Source organism: Lycium barbarum, chromosome 1 (genome assembly GCF_019175385.1).
Source record: "Lycium barbarum isolate Lr01 chromosome 1, ASM1917538v2, whole genome shotgun sequence".
Lineage (NCBI taxonomy): Eukaryota > Viridiplantae > Streptophyta > Magnoliopsida > Solanales > Solanaceae > Lycium > Lycium barbarum.
In genome coordinates this window covers 105,559,916-105,584,235 of record NC_083337.1, presented here as the reverse complement: position 1 = coordinate 105,584,235, position 24,320 = coordinate 105,559,916, and the positions used below count along the sequence as shown (strand labels likewise).

The 24,320-nt window shown below is 39.9% G+C and overlaps 1 protein-coding gene across 18 annotated transcripts; it reads left to right on the top strand.

Annotated features, from left to right (window-relative positions):
* Positions 1-637: 637 nt before the first annotated feature.
* Positions 638-22,036, top strand: LOC132636787 (uncharacterized). 18 transcript variants are annotated; one of them, XR_009581418.1, is made up of 7 exons: positions 652-1,065; positions 1,255-1,329; positions 1,530-1,579; positions 2,102-3,576; positions 3,667-3,795; positions 3,862-4,813; positions 4,899-13,088. XR_009581418.1 is itself a non-coding variant. In XM_060353827.1 (7 exons), exons 4-7 carry the CDS (start codon positions 3,270-3,272, stop codon positions 4,662-4,664), a joined length of 1,179 nt encoding a protein of 392 aa, XP_060209810.1. In that variant the 5' UTR covers positions 652-1,065; positions 1,255-1,329; positions 1,530-1,579; positions 2,102-3,269; the 3' UTR covers positions 4,665-13,088. The 18 variants fall into 18 exon arrangements, 3 of the variants coding, with proteins under 3 accessions (XP_060209801.1, XP_060209810.1, XP_060209791.1); XM_060353827.1 differs by having other exon boundaries at positions 3,862-4,179; positions 4,240-13,088; XR_009581436.1 differs by lacking the exons at positions 2,102-3,576; positions 3,667-3,795; positions 3,862-4,813; positions 4,899-13,088 and adding exons at positions 13,096-13,326; positions 16,196-18,579; positions 18,668-18,744; positions 18,876-20,811 and having other exon boundaries at positions 671-1,065.
* The last annotated feature ends 2,284 nt before the right edge of the window (positions 22,037-24,320 follow it).

Sequence of the window (24,320 nt, the reverse complement as noted above, 5' to 3'; positions counted from 1 at the left end):
TAATCTGATTTAGTTCCGATCTCTTGAGAACTGAAACATGACAAGATAGAGAGAAAGAGGGAGAGTAGTAAATCACCACCATATTTAAATTATGTGACTATTTTTTGAAAATTGTGCAAATTAATTAAAAAAAAATCTGTTGGACTTAACCATAATAATTTATAGTTAACTTGCTTACTCTTAATTTGTGATAGACAAATTCCTTAACCATATAAAAGACAAGAGACAATTCCAGATAGTTTCGGACATTAATTTATGATAGTAAATTCATAATTTTTTCGTTTCAACTATATATGAGAGGGTTGTACTTGGAATTTAGGACTATAAGAATGCTATTTGAATTATAATTGTTTTCGTTACTCATTCCATCTCAATTTATATGACATCATTTGACTAGACACAGAATTTTGAAATGTAAAATCCAAAGCAAGTCTCAAATATTTGTGTGGACTGTAAATCATTTAATAAAGTTAAGTTGCTTCTACAAATAAAATTAAAGATGATATTTTTTTTTCGCGACAGACTAAAAAAGAAATTATGTCACATAAATTATGACACATGAAATACTAAACTGTCTTATTTTTTATGTTGAGCCCCGTGCTTGCACGGGCTAACCATTATCTAGTAAGTGGATAAGTGAAAGTTTGGTGGTACGACGAAGGTCAATTCCGTAATAATGAAGCCCTTTATGGGTTATTTAGTAATTCTGCATCATTTCTTAAGGACATATGTACTGCAACCCTACATAACACGTGTGCGCCTCAAACATCAATGCGAAGCCATGTTCTGCTTTTCTTCTCGCTTAGACCCTCTGTATGCCTTTTCAATTTTAGACAAATTCTTTCAGTCTCCCCTTTCTCGAGTTTTTGGTCATTAACTTGTTGAGTGATCCTGCAATCTTTCTTTATTGTTTGCACTACCTATTGGTAAAATTAGGATTTGGTGTTTACTCTTTCAATGTTTATCCATCTTTGCTCTATTTGAATAAAATATGGTGTGAACTCTCTGATTTGATGAGCTATTTGTGCACGTTTTCTTTGTTTATTGCGCTTGTGCGGCGTTTTGGTGAGTTCTTTTTCCTACTACTCTCTTTTCTTGCTCAATTTTGTTTTCAATAATTTTGTTTATCTATATAGTTCCTCTTTTTTTCTGGTTTTTCTTTTTGAATCTCTCTTGTGACTTTAAAGTTTCCTCACTACTAAGCAGTGAAAATTAGACAAATTACTGAGTATTGTCATCCTCTTCGACATCCAGGGTTGCCATGCATGTTCTTTGCGAAAAGCTCGTGAGAAAGCTGAGCGGAAGGAAAAAATGTAGGCAAAAGGGAATGTAAGTATCCATCTTAGACAACCATGTTCTCTTAGCAATTGTCGGCAACATACTTTAGAAAGCCCAAAAAACTGAATTGAGATGGCATACTTTTAATTATTTACCTTGATTATTATTTGCATCCATTAATGTCAAGTGTTATGTACCTCTAATTTTTAACACTGTTGTCTCTAACTATTTTTTTATCTTTTATTTTGTAGGGTTGGTAAAAGGAAGACTAATTAAAACATTGAAACTCTGATATGATAAGGTAACTTGGATACTCATTATTCCTGTTATTGAATGTAAAAATAGATGCTAATTTTGAGTCGGTCCTTCTTAACTTTTAGGCTTCTAATGATATGTTTACCCCAAATTTGGATAATCAATTAAATTTGTGAGTAGGTATAGGATATGTGGTTAAGCCTCAATCTATTTGGTGGAAAAAGATATATATGGATATGATATGAAGAAGCAACTGATAATCAGTGGTTTGCTATAGATTTTGTATCTAGTAATATATGAATATTGTTTGATCGAGCAGATCTAAAGGATGAACATGATAATTCGGACCAAAATCAGATGTTAGAGAGAGAGATTTTATATATTTTGCTATTACAAAAGTTCTTGATCTGAGAAGCCAACCCCTCAAAAGTAGGGCAATGACCCCTATTTATAGTATTGCCCCATAGGCTTCATACAACATGAGGCCCTCAAAAATAAAGAAAAAACTCTTAAATGGATTAGGTTGGATTAGGTGGGTCGTACGGTCAGACATCTGTACGATTGGCAGTTAAACATGGCAGAACGGTATCGACGCGTGGCAATCGCGTAATGGATCTCCCGGACCAACGGCCACGATCAAACGGACCAACGGCCACGATCAACTCGGCTATGGAGAAACCGGACCAAATGATGATCTTCCTTCTCTTCCTTCGATCTCTGGTCTTACCGGTTTTAACATATATCCGATTTTTACCGTATACAGATAGTCCCCACACTTTCCGGACCGTAGTTCTGTCGGAGTAACGAGAAGTGGATGAATCAAGAAACCGGCGTCTCAATTTATCTGTTGTTATCTTTTCATTTTGGCGGGAACAGTTGCGTCACGTCCCTTTGTCATCGGCCACGTGTCTCATCCCGGATGGTCAACTCTGACAACCGCCGTAACGCACGTCGTTTCAAGTCGTTTCTCATTAATTATGGGACACGTGGCTTCCCCCGGTTGGCTGGTGTTTGTAACCGCCTTGATCCCACGCCTATATATCGTCCTTTACCTCTCCACTTCGACATTTTTACCTCTTCATCTTTTCACTTTTCTGTTTCAAGTTCTCCGCCTCTTATCCATTTCATTTCTTCACTTATAATCATATGAATGCTCACATTTCTTGTTGATTCGCTACTTACACTACGTGAAAATAAACGATTTTGCCAACTTCTCCACTAGTCGTTCTTGTGCGTTGCTGCTTCCTCCTCCCGTTCTTTACCTTTTTTGAATTCTTTAACTGGTCCCTTCACTTTCTAACTTCCTTTTCGAATTCACCCAATCTCTCTTTTCCATATTTTCAAATGTCTGCCAACACCGAAACCACTTCCCATGATGTCCCCTCGGTTTCTTCTCAAGGAACCGAGCCAACTTCTCCAGCTAAGGCAAAAATCACCTTCGAGCCCACTGCCTCGGATATTGTTCCGTCCAAACCCAATTTCAACAAAGATTTCGAGGTTGAAAAACCTTCTCCGGTATCCGATAGAGGGTTCGATGTGAGACGATATCCCTCATCCATTACCGAGGATAAACTCGACTTAGTCCGGGCTGATTGTGGGTGGGACAACCGTTCAGTCCAAGTTTTTGCCCCCGGGCCGGACGAATCAGTCATCGACCATTGGGAAGGCCTCTTATATGTTTATACTTACCCTTTCACCCTTAAGCTCGACCCCCGGTCGATCCGGTCATCTTAGACATGTGCCGGACTTACAACGTAACCTTGGCACAGATTGGCCCAATTGTTTGGAGGGCCGTGGCCTGCCTCCGGCTGTTGGCCAATAATGCAGGAAAGGAATTCACACTGGCCCACTTAATACGGTTATACCCCTCGAGGTTGTTCCGGGGTGGTGTAATAAAACTCGCAAAGCGTAGCCGGAATCCAATTTTCTCAAAAATGGACGAAGATAGAGACCGGGGCTGGTTGGAGCGATATGTCCGGGTGCGGACCTCGGACATTATTCCGGGCAACTACATGCCTTTTCCGGAAAGGTGGAATAACAATCGTAAGTCTGAACTCTTTTAATAATTGCTCTTGTATGTTTTGTCGAACTTTAGTTCTTCCACCTTCTCACTACTTTTTTTATTTATATTAGCCATGGGTTGGATTCCTCCGGTCGTCCGGGATCTCAACGAATGGGTTACAGCTCTCCTTAGCCAACATGTCCACGACGATCGGTCGTGGGGACACCTGTCACGTGGCCGATGGGTCGCCCAGAACCACGGTAATACGTTGCTTCTACCCATATTCATTGCATCTTCTACCCTTCTGTAACATCTTCGATTTTCAGGTTTACCTAAGGGCTCGGTGGATCCAAGGCCGGAGTCAGCAGCTGAACCCGCAACGTCGGCACCCGAGTTTGATTCAGCGGGTGCATCTCGTATCCTTGCTGCCGCCGCCAAGAGAAAAAGGCCCTCGGACAAAGGGCAAAAGCCAAAGAAGAGGGCGAGGAGCGTCACTAGGACTTTAAGGGATGAAACAAAGCCCGAGCTCCTCGTCCGGAGGATCAGTGCGGCCCCTTCCGTGGCTCCCATTCCGGAGGAGGGTATCACCGTGTCACCACTTCCTTCAGCCGGGGAAGAACCTTCGGCTCCGGCATTACGCACAGGTGGGGAAGAAATTCATTACCCGGCTCCTTTAAGGTCGATTGAATTCGTTGATATTTCAGGTGATTCTTCTTCCGAAGAAACCTCTCTGCAAAGGATAAGAAGATCCGGGGAGGCACCTGCTGCCCCGTGGCACCTGCTGCCGGGGCCGGTCAAAGGACTGAGCCGGTCCCCGAGACCGAAGTCCCTACGGATGTTGGTCCGACGCCCCACTATGAGATTGCCGCAACTTCGGAGATCCCTGCCTTTGCCGAAGCTGCTGAAGTCCCTCCGAGTTCTCCAATTTCGGCCTCAAGATCGGATGAGTTTGATGAAATGTTCGCGGACACCCCTCCTGCTACCGGCGAAGCTGCTGGTTTCGGACATTTCCCGATCCCTCGAGCCACGAGGGCGGCTAGTCGGACCACCGAGTCCGGTGCCAGAGATAGCTTGGTGTGCACCTTTCCGGCCCCAAGTGTGGAACCGAGGAGGACGAGATCGGCTGTGATCACCGTTCTCGAGGATTGCAGCTTTCTTTCTCGCCCGGTGGGTGTGGCAAGCTACCTGAGGCCCCTTGTCTCAGATTCGGACAAACGAAAGATGAACGGAGTCCCTTGGCAGTGCCTCATTAATGAGGGTATGCACGCGGGCAATCGAGTAAGTTTATCAGCCATCCTTGCATGATTTCATTGAGAATTTTTATCTCGTTTATTCAAAGTGTTTAAATTGCTTCATTTTGCAGAGTGTGGTGCTCGTTAGCGAAGCCTTCGTCCGTGCCCAGCAAGAGGTGGACGATCTCAAGGGCCAATTGGATGCTCAAGGCTGAGAGACGGAGAAATATCTGCACCTTCTGCGGGTGAAGGAGGATGAGTTGAACCGAGCAGTTACTCTTTCCAACCTCCAACCCGAGCTCGATGCAACAAAGGCCGAAAATCGTCAATTAAAGGGTGAGCTGGCCGAGATGGTCGAATATAACCGGCGTCTCAAAGCGGACAAGATCGGCCTTAGCCGAGACAACACCCGTCTTTTCTCAAGGCTTGGTGAGCTCGAGACCACCATCTCTTAACTCCGAGAGGAGTTGGACTCTGCCAAGTCCGATGCTACGAGCATGGCCAAGAGGCATCAGCTGCTCGAATCTAAGAGTGCCCGGTACAAAGAGCGTATGAGGGTGTTTGAGGAGAAAGCGGAGAAGAGGGCCCAGATAGGTGCTGATTTGAAAACCGAGCTCGAAGAGACGGTTGATGCTAATGACACTCTTAAGGCCGAGCTCGAGTCTGCCACCCAAATGCAAAATGTCCTCGAAGAGGCTCGGGATGTTCTGGTGGCAAAGCTGGCCCAGGCCGAGGCCGATTTGGAAGAAGCTCTAAAGAGCGTGGAGGCCGCCGAGGCTCATGCCACTATTGCTGCTGAGTATGAAAAGTAGAAGTCTCGGAGGATCACCCTTGAGCAAGCCGAGCATGGCTTTGCGGATCTTCCGGCCCTAATACTCGAGGCTAAAAGAGTCGAGGAAGAGGCTAAGGCTGCCCTCGGGGCTGACTCCGACGACTCCGAGCGGACAGTGTCCGAACACTCCGGATCCAGCCATACCGGATAGATTAGGGCCTGTACTTAGCATTTTATTTTTCGCCTTTGTAGGAGTCTCCGATGTAAAATCCTTTGTATAAATAGAACATGTATTTTCCTTGATTCTTTACTTTGTTTGAATGTTTGTTATGACTTCCGCCTGAATCGTCGGTCCGTTTTAAGGAGTTATTATTTCTGGCTGTGCCTGAATATCGGCTTTTCTTTTCATCCGGTACATTTTGTCCGGGAATTTTATGGAGTTTTTGCCCGTGGGACTTATCTTATGCTTTTGTGAATTCGGACGTCTTCGAATCACGATGGGCATTTTTAGGGTCGGTATTTTTCGGCTTTTTTTTTTAGGGCCGGTATTTTTTGGACACCTGAATCTCAGCCTTAGCTAAATTTTGATGTAACAGTCCCCGTTTGAGGGTTTAACAATTTTGGCTTGGTTCACTATAACCTTGTTGCCTTTGTCGAATTTCGACCGTAGTGCCCGGAATAGGGTATATGAATGAAGTAATGCCGAAATACGGCGATAATCATCGGGGTAGTGTTTTAACAAGAAGACATCCGAGATATCGTTATCCGAACTTGCATTGATTTTTGTATTGCAAGTATTTGTACATACATTATGGGAGTTCTGTTTCCTTCTGCTTTTGCCATTGCAAATACTAAATGGACACGATTCATTCTGATCGTTTGACTCTTACATCGAAACCTACTATAGAAGGTCCGGTCTTGGTTTTGCCGTAGCAAATATTGAGTGGACACGATTCATTCTGATCGTTTGGTCCTTACATCGAAACCTATTGCAGAAGGTCCGGTCTTGGTTTTGCCATAACAAATATTGAGTTTCTCCGTCTTCCGTTGACCGAGGTAAACTTCGATATGGGCGTAATAGTCCCCTAGCGCTTATACGAGCTGCAAGATCGGGTAAGCGCTATTAAGTCCCCATTCGTAGGGTGTGACCCCGAGTTTCTGGGCGTTTGTCCTTGTCTTCGTCGAGTAACACGTTGTACTTGTTGCCTCATTAAAAACCTTGTCGGAAAACCCATTTTGGGACAAAACCGTACTAAGGAAAAGAGTGCAACACGTGTTTTCAGACCTAGATTCTAACTTTATCCGGTACTTGACCTCCTGCAAAAGAGAGGTTAAAAGAAAAACACGGGGAGTCCACACTTTAGCAGTAGTATCTTTTCAGATGAGCCACATTCCAGTTATTGCGCAACCGTTGCCCGTCCATGGATTCCAACTGGTACGATCCTTTTCCCGTTATCTCGGTTATCTTGTACGGTCCTTCCCAGTTCGGACCCAGTTTTCCTTCGTTGGGATTCTTGATGTTCAAGGTAACTTTCCGAAGCACCAAGTCCCCAACTTGGAAATGCCGAAAATTGGCTCTCCGATTATAGTACCTTTCCATTCTCTGTTTCTGGGCTGCAATACGGACCAACGCGTTTTCGCGGAGTTCATCCGTGAGGTTCAGTTTTACGGCCATGGCCTCCTCGTTTGACTCCTCGGTAGTATAGCTGAACCGGAGAGTCGGTTCACCAACTTCTACGGGAATAAAGGCTTCGGCCCCGTAGACCAACGAGAAAGGAGTTTCCCCCGTGCTAGATTTCGATGTGGTTCTGTAAGCCCACAATACCTCCAGTAATATTTCCCTCCAGTGATGCTTCGAGTCTTTTCCTCAGATTTTGGATTATTGTTTTGTTCGTGGATTCCGCCTGTCCGTTCGAACACGGGTGATATGGAGTTAACACAATTTTCTTGATTTTCAACCCTTCGAGGAAATCGTTGACTTTGCTGCCCACGAACTGGGGCCGTTATCACAAGTTATCTCGGCAGGGATGCCGAAATGACAGATGATGTGGTCCTATATGAAGTCAATGACCTCCTTTTCTCTAATTTTTTCGAAGGCCTGTGCTTCAACCCATTTGGAGAAATAGTCAGTCATAAACAAAATAAATCGGGCTTTACCTGGTGCCCATGGTAATGGACCAACAATGTCCATTCCCCACTTCATGAAAGGCCACGGTGACACCACCGAATGCAACAACTCCCCGGGCTGATGAATCATCGGTGCATGTCTCTGACACCCGTCACATTTCCGGACAAAATTCTTTGAATCTTCCTCCATCCGGTTCCAATAATAACCGGCCCTAATAATCTTTCGGACCAGAGCTTCAGCACCGGAGTGGTTGCCGCAGGTTCCTTCGTGCACCTCTCTCATCACATACTCCGTTTCTCCGGGACCCAAACACTTGGCCAGGGGTCCGAAGAAAGACCGTCGATACAATTGGCCGTCTACCAAGCAGAAACGCGCAACTTTCGTCCTTAATGATCGTGATTCTTTTGGGTCGTTCGGGAGCTTTCCCTCACGCAAGTAATCGATGTACTTGTTGCGCCAATCCCAAGTTAAACCCATTGTGTTTATTTTGGCATGTATGTTTTCTATCGCCGTATTCATCAAGTGTACCGTAGTCCCGGGGTTGATTTCTTCCCCTTCGATCGAAGATCCCAAATTGGTCAATGCATCGGCTTCACTGTTCTGCTCCCTTGGTACATGCTGTATGGTCCACTCTTTAAATCGGTGTAGTATCACTTGGATTTTTTCCAGATACTTCTGCATCCGTTCATCCTTGACCTCGAAGACGCCGTTCACCTGATTTACGACCAAGAGCGAATCGCACTTCGCCTCGATTATTTCGGCCCCATACTCCGGGCTAATTCCAAACCTGCAATCATAGCCTCATACTCGGCTTCATTGTTAGTCAATTTAACAGTTCTAATGGATTATCGAACGGCATCCCCGGCCGGGGTTCTAAGGACGATTCCTAGCCCGGAACCTTTGAGGTTCGAGGCCCCGTCCGTATGTAGCGACCAAATACCCGAGGCTTTCCCCGAGGTTAGCAGAAGTTCTTTCTCAACCTCGGGGACCATAGCAAGGGTGAAATCCGCCACAAAATCGGCCAAGATCTGGGACTTGGGCCGTTCGAGGTTTGTATTCGATATCATATATGCTAATTTCTACGGCCCACTTAGTTGGTCTACCCGATAATTCCGGTTTATGCATGATGTTTTATAGGGGGTAAGTAGTCACTACACATATCGGATGGCATTGAAAGTAGGGCTTGAGTTTTCTAGAAGCACTTACCAATGCCAATGCCAATTTTTCTAATGGGGATAACGGGTCTCCGCATCCCCCAAAGTTCTACTTACATAATAAATAGGGAATTGCGTACCTGATTCTTCTCAGACCAAAACGCCACTTACCGCTACCTCGGAGACAGTAAGGTAGAGAAAAAGTTGCTCGTCCGCTTTTGGTGTGTGCAACAGCGGTGGGCTGGACAAGTATCGCTTTAATTCTTGTAAAGCTTTTTGACACTCCGGTGTCCAAACGAAATCGTTCTTTTTCAGTAAGGAAAAGAAACGATGACTCTTATCCGAGGACCTCGATATGAAGCGACTCAACGCCGCTATCCTTCCGGTGAGCCTCTGCACTCCTTTGACGTTATTCACTTCCTCAATGTCCTCGATGGCCTTGATCTTGTCTGGGTTGATTTCAATCCCCCGGTTTGACACCATAAAACCCAAAAATTTGCCAGACCGGACACCAAAGGCACATTTTTCTGGGTTGGGCTTCATGTTATACTTGCGGAGTACATCGAAGGTTTCCTGCAAATGTTTTAAATGGTCCTCTGTTTCCAGGGACTTGACCACCATGTCGTCAATATAAACTTCTATTGTTTTCCCTATTTGTTCTTCGAACATCCCATTAACTAGGCGTTGGTAAGTTGCATCGGCATTTTTTAGTCCAAAAGGCATGACATTATAACAGTAAGTCCCATATCGGGTAACAAAGGATGTTTTCTCTTGATCCTCCGGGTGTATCCGAATTTGGTTATACCCGGAGTAGGCATCGAGAAAACTTAACATCTCATGCCCGGCCGTCGCATCGATCATTCTATCGATGTGAGGCAAACGGAAACGAATCCTTCGGGCATGCTTTGTTTAGATCCTTGTAATCAACACACATTCGAAATTTATTACCTTTCTTCGGCACCACTACTACGTTAGCTAGCCAGTCCGGGTACTTTACCTCCCGGATAGAGCCTATGTTCAAAAGCTTTGTTACCTCGTCTTTTACGAAGGCGTGTTTTGCTTCTGCCATGGTCCTTCTCTTCTGCTTTACCGGGAACCTCCCGTCCAAACTAAGCTTGTGAGTTGTTACTTCCGGTGGTATACCTGTCATATCTATGTGGGACCATGCAAAGCAATCTGCATTAGCTTGAAGAAATTCAATTAACTTGTTCCTGAGCTTCGAGGTTAACCCCGTGCCCAGGTATACCTTTCTGTCCGGTAAATATTCGAACAAGATGATCTGCTCTAGCTCCTCTACTGTTGACTTGGTTGCATCCGAGTCATCTGGCATAACGAATGATCTGGGTATACCAAAATCATCCTCTTCATACCCCGGATCTAACCCCGATTGCTTTGATTGCTATTTGGTGCCCTATTCCCCGGTTGAATCTTCTTCCTCTTGATTCGATTTTTTGGGCTGAGGTGTCACTTCCCCGACCGCGAACATCTCTCTTGCAGCGGGTTGTTCACCTCGGATGGTTTTTATCCCCTCCGGAGTCTGGAATTTTAGCAGCTGATGCAATGTCGACGGCATGGCCCTCATGCTATGTATCCAGGGTCTACCCAGTTACTCATTATACTTCATATCTCCTTCGATTACATAGAACATCGTTTGCTGGATAGTGCCATCGATGTTTACCGGCAATGAGATCTCCCCCTTTGTGGTTTCGCTTACCATGTTGAACTCGCTGAGTACCCGGGCTACCGGTACAATCTGATCGAGTAGCCTTAGCTGTTCGACCACTCTCCACCGATGATGTTGGCCGAGCTACCTGGGTCAATCAAAATACGTTTAATTTGAGTTTTAAAGATAAGAATAGAGATTACCCATGCATCATTGTGCGGTTGAATGATGCCTTCTGCGTCCTCGTTGCTGAAAGAGATGGAACCCTCGGGTATGTAATCCCGGCCGCGCTTTTCACGCACAGCAGAGACCTTGGTTCGTTTCATCACCGGCCTTCGTGGGGTATCGGTGCCCCCAATTATCATGTTGATTATATGCTGGGGTTCTACTGGCTCGGCCCTTTTATGGGTCTCCCTTTCCTTGTAGTGACCTTTGGCTCTTTCACTTAGCAATTCTCGGAGATGGCCATTCTTCAGTAACCGAGCTACCTCCTCTCTTAACTGGCGACAATCCTCAGTTCTGTGTCCATGGGTTCCATGATATTCACACATCATGTTCGGGTCCCGTTGGCCCGGATCCGACCTTAGAGGTCTCGGCCATCTTACATCCGGAATACGGCCAATGGCCGATACGAGGTCTGAGGTGCTGACGTTGAAGTTGTACTCCGATATCCTCGACGAATCTTTGTTGCCGGCGGAGCTTCCGGCATCACTCCTGAATGAGAGACCTCGACTGTTCGACGGGCGCTCGACCCGTTTATCACCCCGACCGGAGAAATGGCTCGGGCCAACCCTGGATTTCTCCGACCTGAAGCTTGGTTTCTCCGAATGGGAATATGGCCGATACCTTTCCCTCAATGACCTCGCCTCCGGTTCGTAATTTTTCCTTGGTCTCTCAAAACTTTTGTTCATGTTTACTGGCCCCGGGGGAAGCTCGAGTTGGTCGTCCTCCACCCGAATCTTCGACTCGTATTGGTTATGGACATCTGCCCATGTCACTGCCTCGTATTCCAGCAAGCTTTTCTTTAATTTGAATGAAGCCGTCGAGCTCCGAACATTGAGCCCCTTTGTGAAAGCTTGTGCAGCCCATTCCTCTGGAACCAGGGGGAGCTCCATTCGTTCCCTTTGGAACCGGTTGACAAATTCATGCAGTAACTCATCGTCTCTTTGGGCTATACGGAAAATATCCGCCTTCTGAGCCTGCACCTTTTTGGCTCTGGCGTGTGCTTTTACGAACGCATCGGCGAGCATTTCGAAAGAAGTGATTGAATGCTCGGGCAGATGGTCGTACCAAGTCAATGCTCCTTTTGACAGAGTTTACCCGAACTTTTTCAGCAACACGGATTCGATTTCATCTTCCTCCATATCATTGCCTTTTATAGCGCAGGCGTATGAGGTCACGTGTTCGTGAGGGTCCGTTGTGCCGTCATATTTTTGGATATCCGGCATTTTGAACCTCTTCGGGATCAATTTCGGAGCCGCACTCGGAGGAAAAGGCCTTTGGATGTACCTCTTTGAATTCGGCCCTTTCAAAATAGGCGGAGCCCCCGAGATTTGATCCACCCGAGAGTTGTATGTTTTCACCCTTTTTTCGGTCGAGTCTACCTGCTTCGCCAACGTTTCGAGCATTCTCAAAACCTCGGTGGATGAACCAGCTCCGGACCCATTGCTTTCAACCATCCGTGCCTCATCTTTTCTGGGTTCAACAACACCCTTCACCTTCTCCGAGGTCGTTTTATCTCTTCCGTTTTGCAACTGGGCTATTGCGATTCCCTGTTTGGCAATCTCCGCTCTCTGTTCCTGCAACATTTCAAAAATTAAACGTAAGTCAATATTACCATTCGGGGTATCCGACCCTGTGTTCGGGACAAAGTAATTGAATTGTGAGTATTTAAAGGGTCAGTGGCCGGCTGGGCGGCATTTTCCTGGTCCACAGTGTTTTGTCGGTTGAGGCCCTCCCTCGAATTAACGGGGTTAGGGTCAGCGGGGTTTGGTAATCCTCGTGGCCCGCTGCCTTCATTTTCGGCCACGATCTCGTTGTTGTTGACGTGACCAGATTGTCCACTGTTAGCCATTTGGTCCGTTTTTTCAGAGACGAACAGAAGATGTTTTTGATTTTGATGGGTCAGATAGAGATCAAGATCAAAGACCACTATTATCCTAGCCCCACGGTGGGCGCCAAACTGTTTACCCCAAATTTGGATAATCAATTAAATTTGTGAGTAGGTATAGGATATGTGATTAAGCCTCAATCTATTTGGTGGAAAAAGATATATATGGATATGATATGAAGAAGCAACTGATAATCAGTTGTTTGCTATAGATTTTGTATCTAGTAATATATGAATATTGTTTGATCGAGCAGATATAAAGGATGAACACGATAATCCGGACCAAAATCAGATGTTAGAGAGAGATTTTATATATTTTGCTATTACAAAAGTTTTTGATTTGAGAAGCCAACCCCTCAAAAGTAGGGCAATGACCCCTATTTATAGTATTGCCCCATGGGCTTCATACAACATGAGACCCTCAAAAATAAAGAAAAAACTTTGAAATGGATTAGGTTGGATTAGGTGGGTCATACGGTCTAACATCTGTACGATTGACAGTTAAACATGGCAGGACGGTATCGATGCGTGGCAATCGTGTAATGGATCTCCCGGACCAACGGCCACGATCAAACGGACTAACGGTCACGATCAACTCGGCTATGGAGAAACCGGACCAAATGATGATCTTCCCTCTCTTCCTTCGATCTCTGGTCTTACCGGTTTTAACATATATCCGATTTTTACCGTATACATGATAGTGTTTTCAGGGATTTGCTTATGTATTACTATGTAAGTCTCCTGCATGACTATGTAACTATTTTTAATTATATAAGAAAGTATTAAAGATGTAGTTAATTTTGTTATTTAGGGGTAGGATTGCGGAATATGGAGTCAATGTTGTCTATGCTAATCAAAATTATATTTTTCGCCGTTTCCTCCAATTATGTCGGGTATGCTTAAGAATTGCTTATTTTGTATGCTTATGTATATTTCTGGGTCAAGAAGGTTTTGCTTTCCTATTGGATTTTTTAGATTATGCTACAGGTCTTCTTATGATGGTTTATCATATCATAATATCATTGTTTGCATGGAATGTTGTTTTCAATGCCAATACTGCTCTTTTTTAATTTTTCCCTGGTGTCGAGATCGGAAAAAAGAAATATGCAGTAGGAGTTGGGAAGTTTGTTAACATGTCATAAGTTATTTACTTTAGTAGTCCATGACTTCATGTTTGTAAAAGTCTTGGGTTACTGAACAACTACACGCAGTTAAGAAGCCACAGTTTATGATGGTAGTTGACATGAGACTCTATGAGGTTTATCTGAAAATTAAATGGACCAGTACCTAAAATTTTGTGGAAGTGGTATCAATTTGTTATCTTAATTTGTTCTGAAAGAAGGTTGGATCTTGGATTACGATGGACCTTGGATTATGATGATTTTAAGATTTTACTTCCGATTCCAAATTAATACAGTACCTTTTATTTACTCCTGATCTTGAAGGAGAATCTAGAAGTTTAATTTGTGAGTCTAAAATTTTTGAGTTCTTGAATTTCAAAGTTGTTGAGTATATAACTATATATATATACACACAGAGCTTCCAGAAAAATGGTCCAAAAGGTTTGGGCCGGAATGACTGATTTAAAGTTGTCTTTCTTCTTATAATTATCTTTTGCAGCTTGTTTAACAAGGAAGGATTAACATGTTGAATGTAAATGTAAACTAGATTTTTGTCTTAGTTCAGGATTTCCCCTTCGCTCTCTTTAACATTTTGGTTTAACACCACACAGGCAGCTGGTACCTTCCCAGCTTATTCATAAGGTAACCAGCCAATTCAACACATTGTCAGCAGCATTTAACTCTGTGTGTAATTTGCTAAGCTGGCTTATATTGAACTAGAAGCGAGCAATTTACTGCTTCTGAAAGTTTGAAAAGCAGAAAAGTGCAATCAAACATTACAATGTGAGATCAAAATCAACCGTGTTTAGAAGTTAATGGATGGCTCCGTAGAGCTTAGCTTTCAACAGATATTTTATAAAAATTCTTTATGCTCTTTATATGCAGTTGAGCTTATTGATTTTGTGATATTTAAGGAATTCATTGAAGACAACATTGATGCTTTATAATGAGATTATGAGCTAATTTGATAGTAAGATCATTTCCTAACAAGCTCTGGAAACAAGTAAAGGAGTTGTTGGTAGTTTTTGATTTGGAATTTGAGAATTTGTTGTTTTCACAAGATAGACATCAAATTGAGTTTTCTATTTCTTGATATCTGGTAAGTTCAAAATGTTAAGGAAAGGTATACAAACTTTATGAAAGTTTGAACACGTGAGAGTTTTATATAGTGCCTAAAAACCTGTCGCTTGTGGCTAATCTCGAGTGTTGATGGGGATAAAGATGATCTTTGATTGAAAAGACGACATGGATTATGATTGTCTGTTCAGTTTTAAGCAGATTATTTTAGAATGTTGAAGGAAACTCTAAATAATACAATTTTTATTGGATTCAAAAATTATATCCTTACTCACTTGGAAATAATTAGTGAAACATTAAAATAATTTCAAAATTTCTTAATCAATTATTGTAATTTATTCTGTTGCTGTTGCTTTTGTTGTGCACAATTGTGTGTATGTGTTACGGTATAAGCAATGGTCGTTTGTGACATTTTGCAAGAGAAAAATAAGAGGCAAAAAACCTTTGCTAGCTAAAATATATTTACTGAATCTTAATGGAGTGAATCTCCTATTCTTGGGTATAATTGTGAGAGCCTATAAAAGAAAAATTATCATCCCGTTTGGAATAGGAAGAGCAAAAGATTTCGCCCCAAAAAAGAGAATCACTTCTGCAGAAAAGGTTCACAACATGGAATCTTTTAATTTATATTATAGTGTCAAATTTTTTAGCTACTACCTTAATATAAGATCAATTCTGGAAGTATCTGTGTACCCTTTTCTTGTACTTCCAGACTGATCAGAATTTTAAAGAAGGTATTGAGCATTAATTACTCAAATATTATACTTCAAATTTCAAATTTCCATAAACAATTGAGTATTTGAGAGTGCTTTTCTCCTATCCATATTTGATCTTGCATATCTATAATTACTTAGATGGCAGGTGTTTACTTGTCTTTTGAAGGTGATATAAAAATTATCATATGCCGTTCTGTTATTATGTTTGCTTGGTCTGGCTTAATAACAACGACTCCTGAGATGGACACTGTAGTAGATACTCAAAAGCGGAATAAGGATCAGTATGTGCTTGAAGAGAGACGCATTTCGTGTATTTGTGGGCATTGCATCAATAATACCTGGTTGAATAGTTACTATGTGGTTTGATTAGATAGCGATAGCGTAGGAAAGTGTTTTTATGTCTCATTTGTAGATATTGTACTATCCTACTATTTATATGATGTCTCATTCGTAGATATTGTACTATCCTACTAATTATATGATGTATTGAAAAGCCGACGTGTTATGATGGATCTTTAGATGGAGCACTATCCTATTGGTACCAGAATGTTTGCTAAAACACAAGAACAATCCCTAACATGCTATCTAGTATAAGCATATAGGTTTGTCATTTGTTTGTTCTTTTAAATTCGGTTGATTTTCCTTGGCAACATTAACAGTTGATTTTCCTTGTTCTTTTAATTTCAGAATCAATTTCAACAATCACTAATTGAGTTATGCCATAATCTGCAACTTGGCACAGAGCCTACACATCAGCAAAAGCATGAATTGTGGATTGCGACTGTTGGTGGTGCCACTAGGTTTGGCACAGCTTACGAAATGTCAAATCGAGCATTTTGTCAATTCCATTCACCCCTGCAAGGCATAGGTTCTTCCAATTAGGGGTGGGCATAAACACCGAGAACCGAAAAATCAGACTGAACCGAATTAGTTCGGTTTTTCGGTTCGGTTATCGGTTTTTTTTTAAATAACAAATTCGGTGTTCGGTTCGGTATTCGATTCCGGTTCACCGGTTCTTTGGTATTAGGTTAAACCGAAAATTTAGTAAATAATTTTTACACCCCTCACCCTCAAATCACTCAGCCCACTCCACTTTCTCAGGCCCAACTTAATATATCCAACTATGAACTATCCAAACCCATCCCTAACTGACCCAAATTAGTATACTAGCTATCCAACTCCAACGGACCAACCCTAACTTCATTTTCTCTCCTCTCCTCCTCACACCTAACCTAACAGTCCGACTCCTCAGTCCTCACACGGTCACACCTAACAGTCCTCAGTCCTCACACCAACGATGGTGGGAGTTCTCAGGCACCAACAACGGTGGTAATTTCATTTTTTCCTTATAATTTTTTTGTTTGATTGTTCTTTCCTTTTCATAAGTTTGAACCTTAATTCCTATTTTCACTGAGCCCTAGCTAGTTTTGGATAAAGAATCACTGAATTTGTAAGTATTGGGTTGGATTTGTTTTAAATTTTTTTTCCTTTTCAGTAAAGTTTAAATCTTTATTATGGGGTGTTTAATTTTCTTAAATTATCAGTGGGTATCTTTAGAATTGTAAAGAAAAGAAGAAGATAACATCTGTTCTTGTAGTTTTGGAGAAATCTGGGCAACAATTATTTATATTGTAATTGCTAGATTTTCTTTAGGTGCATAACTGGATATTTGTTGTTTCTTGTTCGGTTTTGTTGAGTGTTTGTTGAACTGCTCTACTGCTATAGAGCTCTATTTTTTTTTCTTTGAAATTGGTAATTGTTGTTATAGAGCTTCTATCTTATAGTTTCTCCAACGATGTTACAGTTAGAGAATTGTCTAAACAGTTAAATATGTGGGGAACTAATATAATGGATGGTAAGCATCTTCACGTGAGATGTATGGCACACATACTTAATCTAATTGTGCATGAAGGTTTGAAGGAAATTGATGCTTCTGTGAAACGTGTTAGGAAAATGGTGAGGTATGTTAGATCATCTTCGGCAAGAGGAAGTCACTTTAAGAAATGTTGTGAAGGTCAAAGGGTGGATTGTTCTAAACATTAGAGCTAGATGTGCCTACTAGGTGGAATTCCACCTACTTGATGTTGGATACGGCACAAAACTGTGAGAAGGCCTTTGATAGGTTTGATCTTTTTGATGAGAATTTTAATAATTATCTTTCTACTCATGTTCTTGAAGATGGAAGTGTTGCAGGTCCTCTCTAATCTAATGATTGAGTGAATGTAAGGAATGTGATAAAGTTTCTTGAAAGATTTCACGAGCTCGCCGTAAAGGTTTCAGGTTCACATTATGTTACTTCTAATGTTCATTTTGAGGATATATGTGAGCTTGATGTACATTTGAAAGTGTGTTTAGCAAGTGAAGATCTTAATTTGAGTAAAATGGCTGAGCGGATGAGACAACAGTTTAAAAAGTATTGGGGTGATCCTGAAAAGATGAAAAAAATGATTTTTATTGCTTTCGTGTTGGATCCTCATAATAAGTTTATGTGTGTTAGGCTTGAAGAGCTATTTGGGGAGGAAGTAGGAAAGAAAGTAAGCAAAGGAGTGTATGATTATATGAAATCTTTGTTTGGAGAGTATCTAAATAATTATTCAAGAGAATTCATCATAAATCATCTCCATCTGCATCTTCTTCATCTCAATGCTCATCTAATGTATCTTCTAGTTCTGACACCTCTTTGAGAACAAAAGCTTTGAGAACTAAGCTTCATTTGAAGAAACAAAAGGAAGATTCTGGATGTGGGGATGCTAAATCGGAGTTGGATAGATACATTAGTGAAGAACAAGAGCCTGAAGATGAATGTGTTGAGTTTAAGGTCTTAGATTGGTGGAAAATAAATGCTCCTAGATTTCTCGTGCTTTCAGAGTTGGCTCGTGATGTGTTGGCTATTCCGGTTTCTAGTGTGGCATCGGAATGTGCATTTAGTGGACGTATTCTTGATCCATTTAGAAGTTCTTTGACTCTTAAATGTGTGCAATCTCTTATTTGTGCCCAAGATTGGCTTAGAGAAGAGACTAAACCCGTTAGTGTGGAAGAAAGTTTGGAGTATCTTGAGCAACTTGAACTTGGTAAGGTTTTATATTTTTTTGTCTTTTCTAGTGCAAAAATAATATACTTATTTATGTTTTATGACATATTTGATTAAATTTCCTTTAGAGATAGCAAATAGTGGAAGAGATCCTTGCATTGTTGATGTTTAATTTAGGGAGTTTGATTGCAATTTGCTACTAGTGGTAAGTTTAATATTTTATTTTGTATTTCTATTCTTTTATCTTGAAAGTTACATTCTAACTTTTGGTTTTGTCTTATTTTTTATTATGTTCAAGTTCAATAATGCCTCCTAATGCTCGCTCACATGTTTTAGAATATTTTGCGGTAGTTCAAGACAATGAAGAAGGGCGTAAATTAAGGTGCTTGACATATGGTATGATACTTAAATATAATTCAAGAGTGAATGGCACAGGTTCCTTGATGAAACATATTGGGAAATGTCTTGAGCGTCAACAAGAGAGGCAAATTCGCCTTCAAATTTGAGCTTGTGTTTTGAATTTGGTGAATTTTGGACCGAACTGTGATTGCTAGTGTTGTGTTAAGACAATGAATTTAAGACTTAGTTTGTGACAGCTAATTTTTTATATTTGGAGCTAAATTTTAAGACATTTGTGTTGTTTATTTATGTTGTTTGGTAGTTTGGCTGCTGCTCGTTTTAAGCTTATGTTATTTGTGTTGCTTGTTTTTGCCTTGTGCGTTGTTTTGCTGATGCTGGCTGGCTGTTGTTATTGTTTTAAGTTGAAGGCTTTAAGCCTACTGGTTTAGTTTTGCTACTGCTGGCTGCTGCTACTGATTTTTCAGCCAACTTGGCTGCTAGTGTTTTAATGTTGTTGGCTGTATTGTTCAAGTTCTAGAAAAAAGCGGGGCACAGTTAGTGAATTTTGGGGTGGGCATGTATAGAGGATATAGATTTTCAGGTGGGCATAATGTATAGAGTGAATTTTTGGGTGGGCTGCTGCTAGTGAATTTGCAAAGGTTGAAGTAGTTTAATGTTTTGTGGATGTTTGCAAAGGTTGAAGTAGTTTAATGTTTTTTGTGAATGTTGAATTACATTTTGATTCAACTTTGAAGTAGTTTCGAGTTGAATTTGATGTAGTGTGAGTCGTAGCATGTTATTATATGTGCTTGTTGGATTGTTGGCAGCTATTTGAGCTGGTTTTAGTTAAATATAGAATTGGTTTTCATTTTTGGCAGGTGACTGCCAATTTTTCTGCAGAAAATTGACCTCCTGAGGTCGGTTATCTTAATTTCATTTTTCAGATTTTAAAGAAACCGACCTCATGTGATCGGTTGTGTTCATATCATTTTCCACATTTTAAAGAAACCGACCACATGAGGTCAGTTGTGTTCATATCATTATCCAGATTTTAAAGAACCCGACCACATGAGGTCATTAAATAAATTGCATGTTGCAGAAATCGACCTCATAAGGTCGGTTCATGATTGTCATTACTCATAAATTTGTAGTTACCGACCTCATGTGGTAGGTAACACAAACAATAAATAAATAAAATTTCAATATATCGACCACACGAGGTTGGTAACTTGAAAAAATTAACAAAAATTAATATATTTTACAGACCTCATGTGGTCGTTAATGCTTTTACTAAAAAAGTAATAATTTAATATACTGACCACATGAGGTCGGTATGTTAATTTTCCTTTTTTTTTTGGACGAATCATATACCGATCGTGTGTGGTCGCTTTTTTCCGACCTCATGAGGTCGCTAATTATTTGCGACCTGCCCATACCCGACCTACTTTTGAGGTCGCTTTTGTTTTTTTCCAGAAACCGACCTCGTGAGGTCGGAAATATCAAATTTTTTTGGTCGGTTTTCAGCATTTTTTAGTAGTTTGGTTTTATATATTCAGTACAAAAATACTTATCTCTAATTGGTCCTTTCAATACATACAAAATTTACTAGCACAAGAAGATGGAACTATACCGTGCCCATAATGAAGATACATTATATTAATCTTGTGCTACAATCATACCGATGGCTTTATCCAAATTCCATCTTAGATTGTGAACATAAACTTTATACTTATAAGAACCGATGATTTAATCTTCCGTGTATAAGCTAAATTCTATACACTAAATCATCTACTGTATAAGTAAAGGACACACATACTAGTACATGATCTATTTAACTCTTTATTAAAAAATGAATAAATAATTGTTCTATAATAAATACTATATCCAAATACATGGTTAATAGTATATATCCCAACAATCTCCCACTTAGACTTTTAACCATGACAATTGTTAGAATATATCATATCTAAACGCATGGTTAATGGTATATACCCTAACAATTTCCTACTTAGACTTTTAACCATGCATTTACAACTTTCACATGTATTCTTTTTTCACAACTACCAAAAGTCTTAACCAATAAACTCTTTGCAAAAAAAAAAAACTTGCCAAGTTGTTTTTTCTGATGCAACTTCGTCTAGTAGTGCTTTGTCGTAACTGACTGGTTTTGTACTAAGATCTTTAGGGATCATATCATGAAACTCTCCCACAAAGTGTATTTCTTTTCTGGAATCTTATCATGAAATTCTCCAAAGAGTATACACTGAACCGATCTTGATTATTATTCTCCCACTATGACTAAGTACTACTACTGTAACAAAATTTTAAAATATGTTTACATAATCTCAGTGTTGCTTTCTGGAAATTATCATGTTTATGTAACCATTGAATGTAAAATTTAAAACACACCACATAGATATCCATGCATCTTGAACAATAAATTTCAATATAAAAGAACAATTCATGCAACATATCCATGTGATGCCAGATATTCACTCTATAAATTTAAAACCAGAGCTAACTCAGACGAAGAGTATGGTGCTAATTTAAGCGAAGTGAATATCATTATCATTATCTCTAGTTCCATTGACTCAACATGTAACTTAGATGGAGAGTTAATACAAGTTATCAATAAAAGTTATCAATAACTAGTGATTATACCTAATGAAAACCTGATGCAAGCCCACTTGCCTCAAGGCCATTTACAAGGAGCCAAGCCCGGGAACTACAACACTTGCAAAACCTATTCATGAAGCGGGAGGCTCTTGAGTATACTTTTGATGAGCACCTTGGATCGCAAGTCCATTTGTTGATGAAGATTGCTTGGGGACAAGAAGAGGAAATGGCTAAAAGATGAAGAGTTGGCTATTCTTGCAAAGGAAATTTTAAGATTTTGAAGAAAGAAGAATAGCCAAACAAGGCCCTTGTCTCATTAAGGGTGTTTATGTCCTTTTGCTATCTTTTATTTCTAGCATAGTATAAATAGTTCTCTTCTTCTTCATGGAAGACTTGGACTATTTTGATTATTCATATTTTGAGATTGTAAAACTCTTTTGAGTGTTGAGAGCTTGCTAAGCTTGAGATTGTGAACTTGTGAGGGGATTGGTTATTAGGGTGTCAAATCCCTATTGGTCATCCTAAGAGTTTGGTGCTCTTTAGTTCCTAAAATTAGAGGTCAAGTTAATCTAAGAACTTTGGTTGCTAATTTGGGTCTTTAGTTGTGTCAAATTATCTATCCTTTATTTTCTTGTCCTTCTTTCTTCATTTTCGTTTCGATTATTGTATCAAAACCCATAATAAATCTATCCGATGGGGAGGAAGACCTAAAGTCAACACATAAATTATTATTTCACTAGTATTAGTCATGAAAACCATAAGGAAGAATCTCTATCACCATTAGATCATAGCCAAGTAATTTTTCCTAAAAAAATAATTTTTCAGAAAAAGAAAATTGCCCAAAACACCATCTAAACAACCCCGAATCACCGAAAAACAACATGAGTATTGCTTACTGGGTTGTTTCTGATGAACCTACCGAATTTCAGACCAATCAGAGTTCGTAATATTCCCCATCTTTTTTCTTTGATCAAATTCGATAAATAACTTATTCAGGCGATTCAAGGAAAAATAATATGATCTATATCCTTAACTATCACATGAGAACATATACATTGTGTCCTTTCTACGGGTAAGATACACGAACTCCGCACAATAAATTATCCTCTCGATTAATGTACCCGAGAATCCAAGATATTGCATTTTCTCTCTTTGGGTGAAAACCTCGATATCTCTTCTCATGAATTAATTAAGCGTTGCTAGTCTCTAAAGGTAAATTTTCTTTCAAGTAAATAAACATTCACCACCAGTGTACGCTTATACAGGACAATTTATACATGACACATTGAGCACATTCTAATGACTCAAATAAATAGCTCACTTTCGTAGATTCTATTTATTAATCATAATTTTCAATCCATGTATTGATATAATCCCACATGTATAAAGCTATTAAGAATTCTCAATGATTTCAAATAAATAAACCACTTTAATTATAATTAATCACAAAATTCTTAATAAGATATGATATACATATTTGAAAAATTAAAGTACCCGTATAATCATAACTTTTAATGCAGATATTCTTTTTGATGCATACAAGTCAGAGACTTAACATTGAGGAAAACTAATTTGGTCATGGTGGGCCACATCTTAAAAGAAAATTAACAGAGGAGACCCCAAAAAATGTGCTATGGTGACAAAAAGTAATAGCCACGCATAAACTAATTTGTTTATGTTCAGCTATGCCTAAACCAAAAGAATTCTTTGTCTCCAAACTCCTCTTCTCTTATTTTTATTTCAACCAATAAAAACACAGATATAGGAATCTTTGACTCCATTCTAATACCCCTCCTATTATTCTTGGCCGCACCGCTACCAAACCCTAATCTCCTTATTGTTTTATTTTTCTTCCTTTTGTTCATCAAAGAATATACAAGCCATGTTTAATACATAAAGAATCAACACATTGGAGTTTTTGACTCTTACGCAAAACCTAGTTTGCGGCTTATCTATGTCACAGCCGCCACCGGTTTTTTTTTTTTTTTTTTTTTTTTTTTAAAAAACTTTGCTGCATTACAATGAGTAATAACCCATCATGCGATAACAGAGAACTAAAATTAAAACTACTAAGTAGGCGTTTGGACATGAGATGAAATCAACGTTTGGACATCAGATGAAATCCCAAATCATTCAAAAAGGCATGATTTGAGATTTGAAATCATGATTTTAAAAAATATAAATGTAAAATTTGATCCATACGTTTATATTTTGTAAAAAAAGACCCATAAGTTGGTAGATATATTTACCAATCATGTTTACCAAACATTTGTATTAAATATTAATCTGTAAGTTGGTAAAATATATTTATCAATCATGTTTACCATGTGCGAGGATTATATTAAAGAGTAGTTACATTACTATTCATGCTAAATTTTCCTTTTTATTGAACTAAAGTTTGATTAATTGATGTTGTATTTTTTAGAAAGGTCTTCTAGTAGCATATTAATTTTATATGAACTCTGATTTACTCATTTGGTAAGTTTGTATGAGAATTTTTTTTTTTTTTATGGTTTTCACAACTTGTGGGGTTTCTATGTTTATAAAAAAACTGCAACTTAAGAAATCTAAATTGCACATCAAAACATGATTTCATCTCGTGATTTCATCTCATGATTTCATCCCATGAGATGAAATCATGTCCAAACATATAAATCATGAGATCAAGAACTTCATATTATATATATATATATATAAATCATGTTATCTAGTTAGATGCAAGGAAGCACTTGATGCCAATTTATGGAATACAGGCATACGCAGCGGAAGCAAATAGCCAGGATCGAACTTGCATGTAATATAGATAACACATAATAAAGATATTAA

Excerpts from the sequence above, each read along its gene's own strand:
- LOC132636787 (XM_060353818.1), top strand. The coding sequence starts at position 3,270 with ATGTGCCGGACTTACAACGTAACCTTGGCACAGATTGGCCCAATTGTT. Across the intron at positions 3,577-3,666 it reads GGAAAGGTGGAATAACAATC|CCATGGGTTGGATTCCTCCG; the intron begins GTAAGTCTGAAC and ends TATTTATATTAG. Across the intron at positions 3,796-3,861 it reads ATGGGTCGCCCAGAACCACG|GTTTACCTAAGGGCTCGGTG; the intron begins GTAATACGTTGC and ends TTCGATTTTCAG.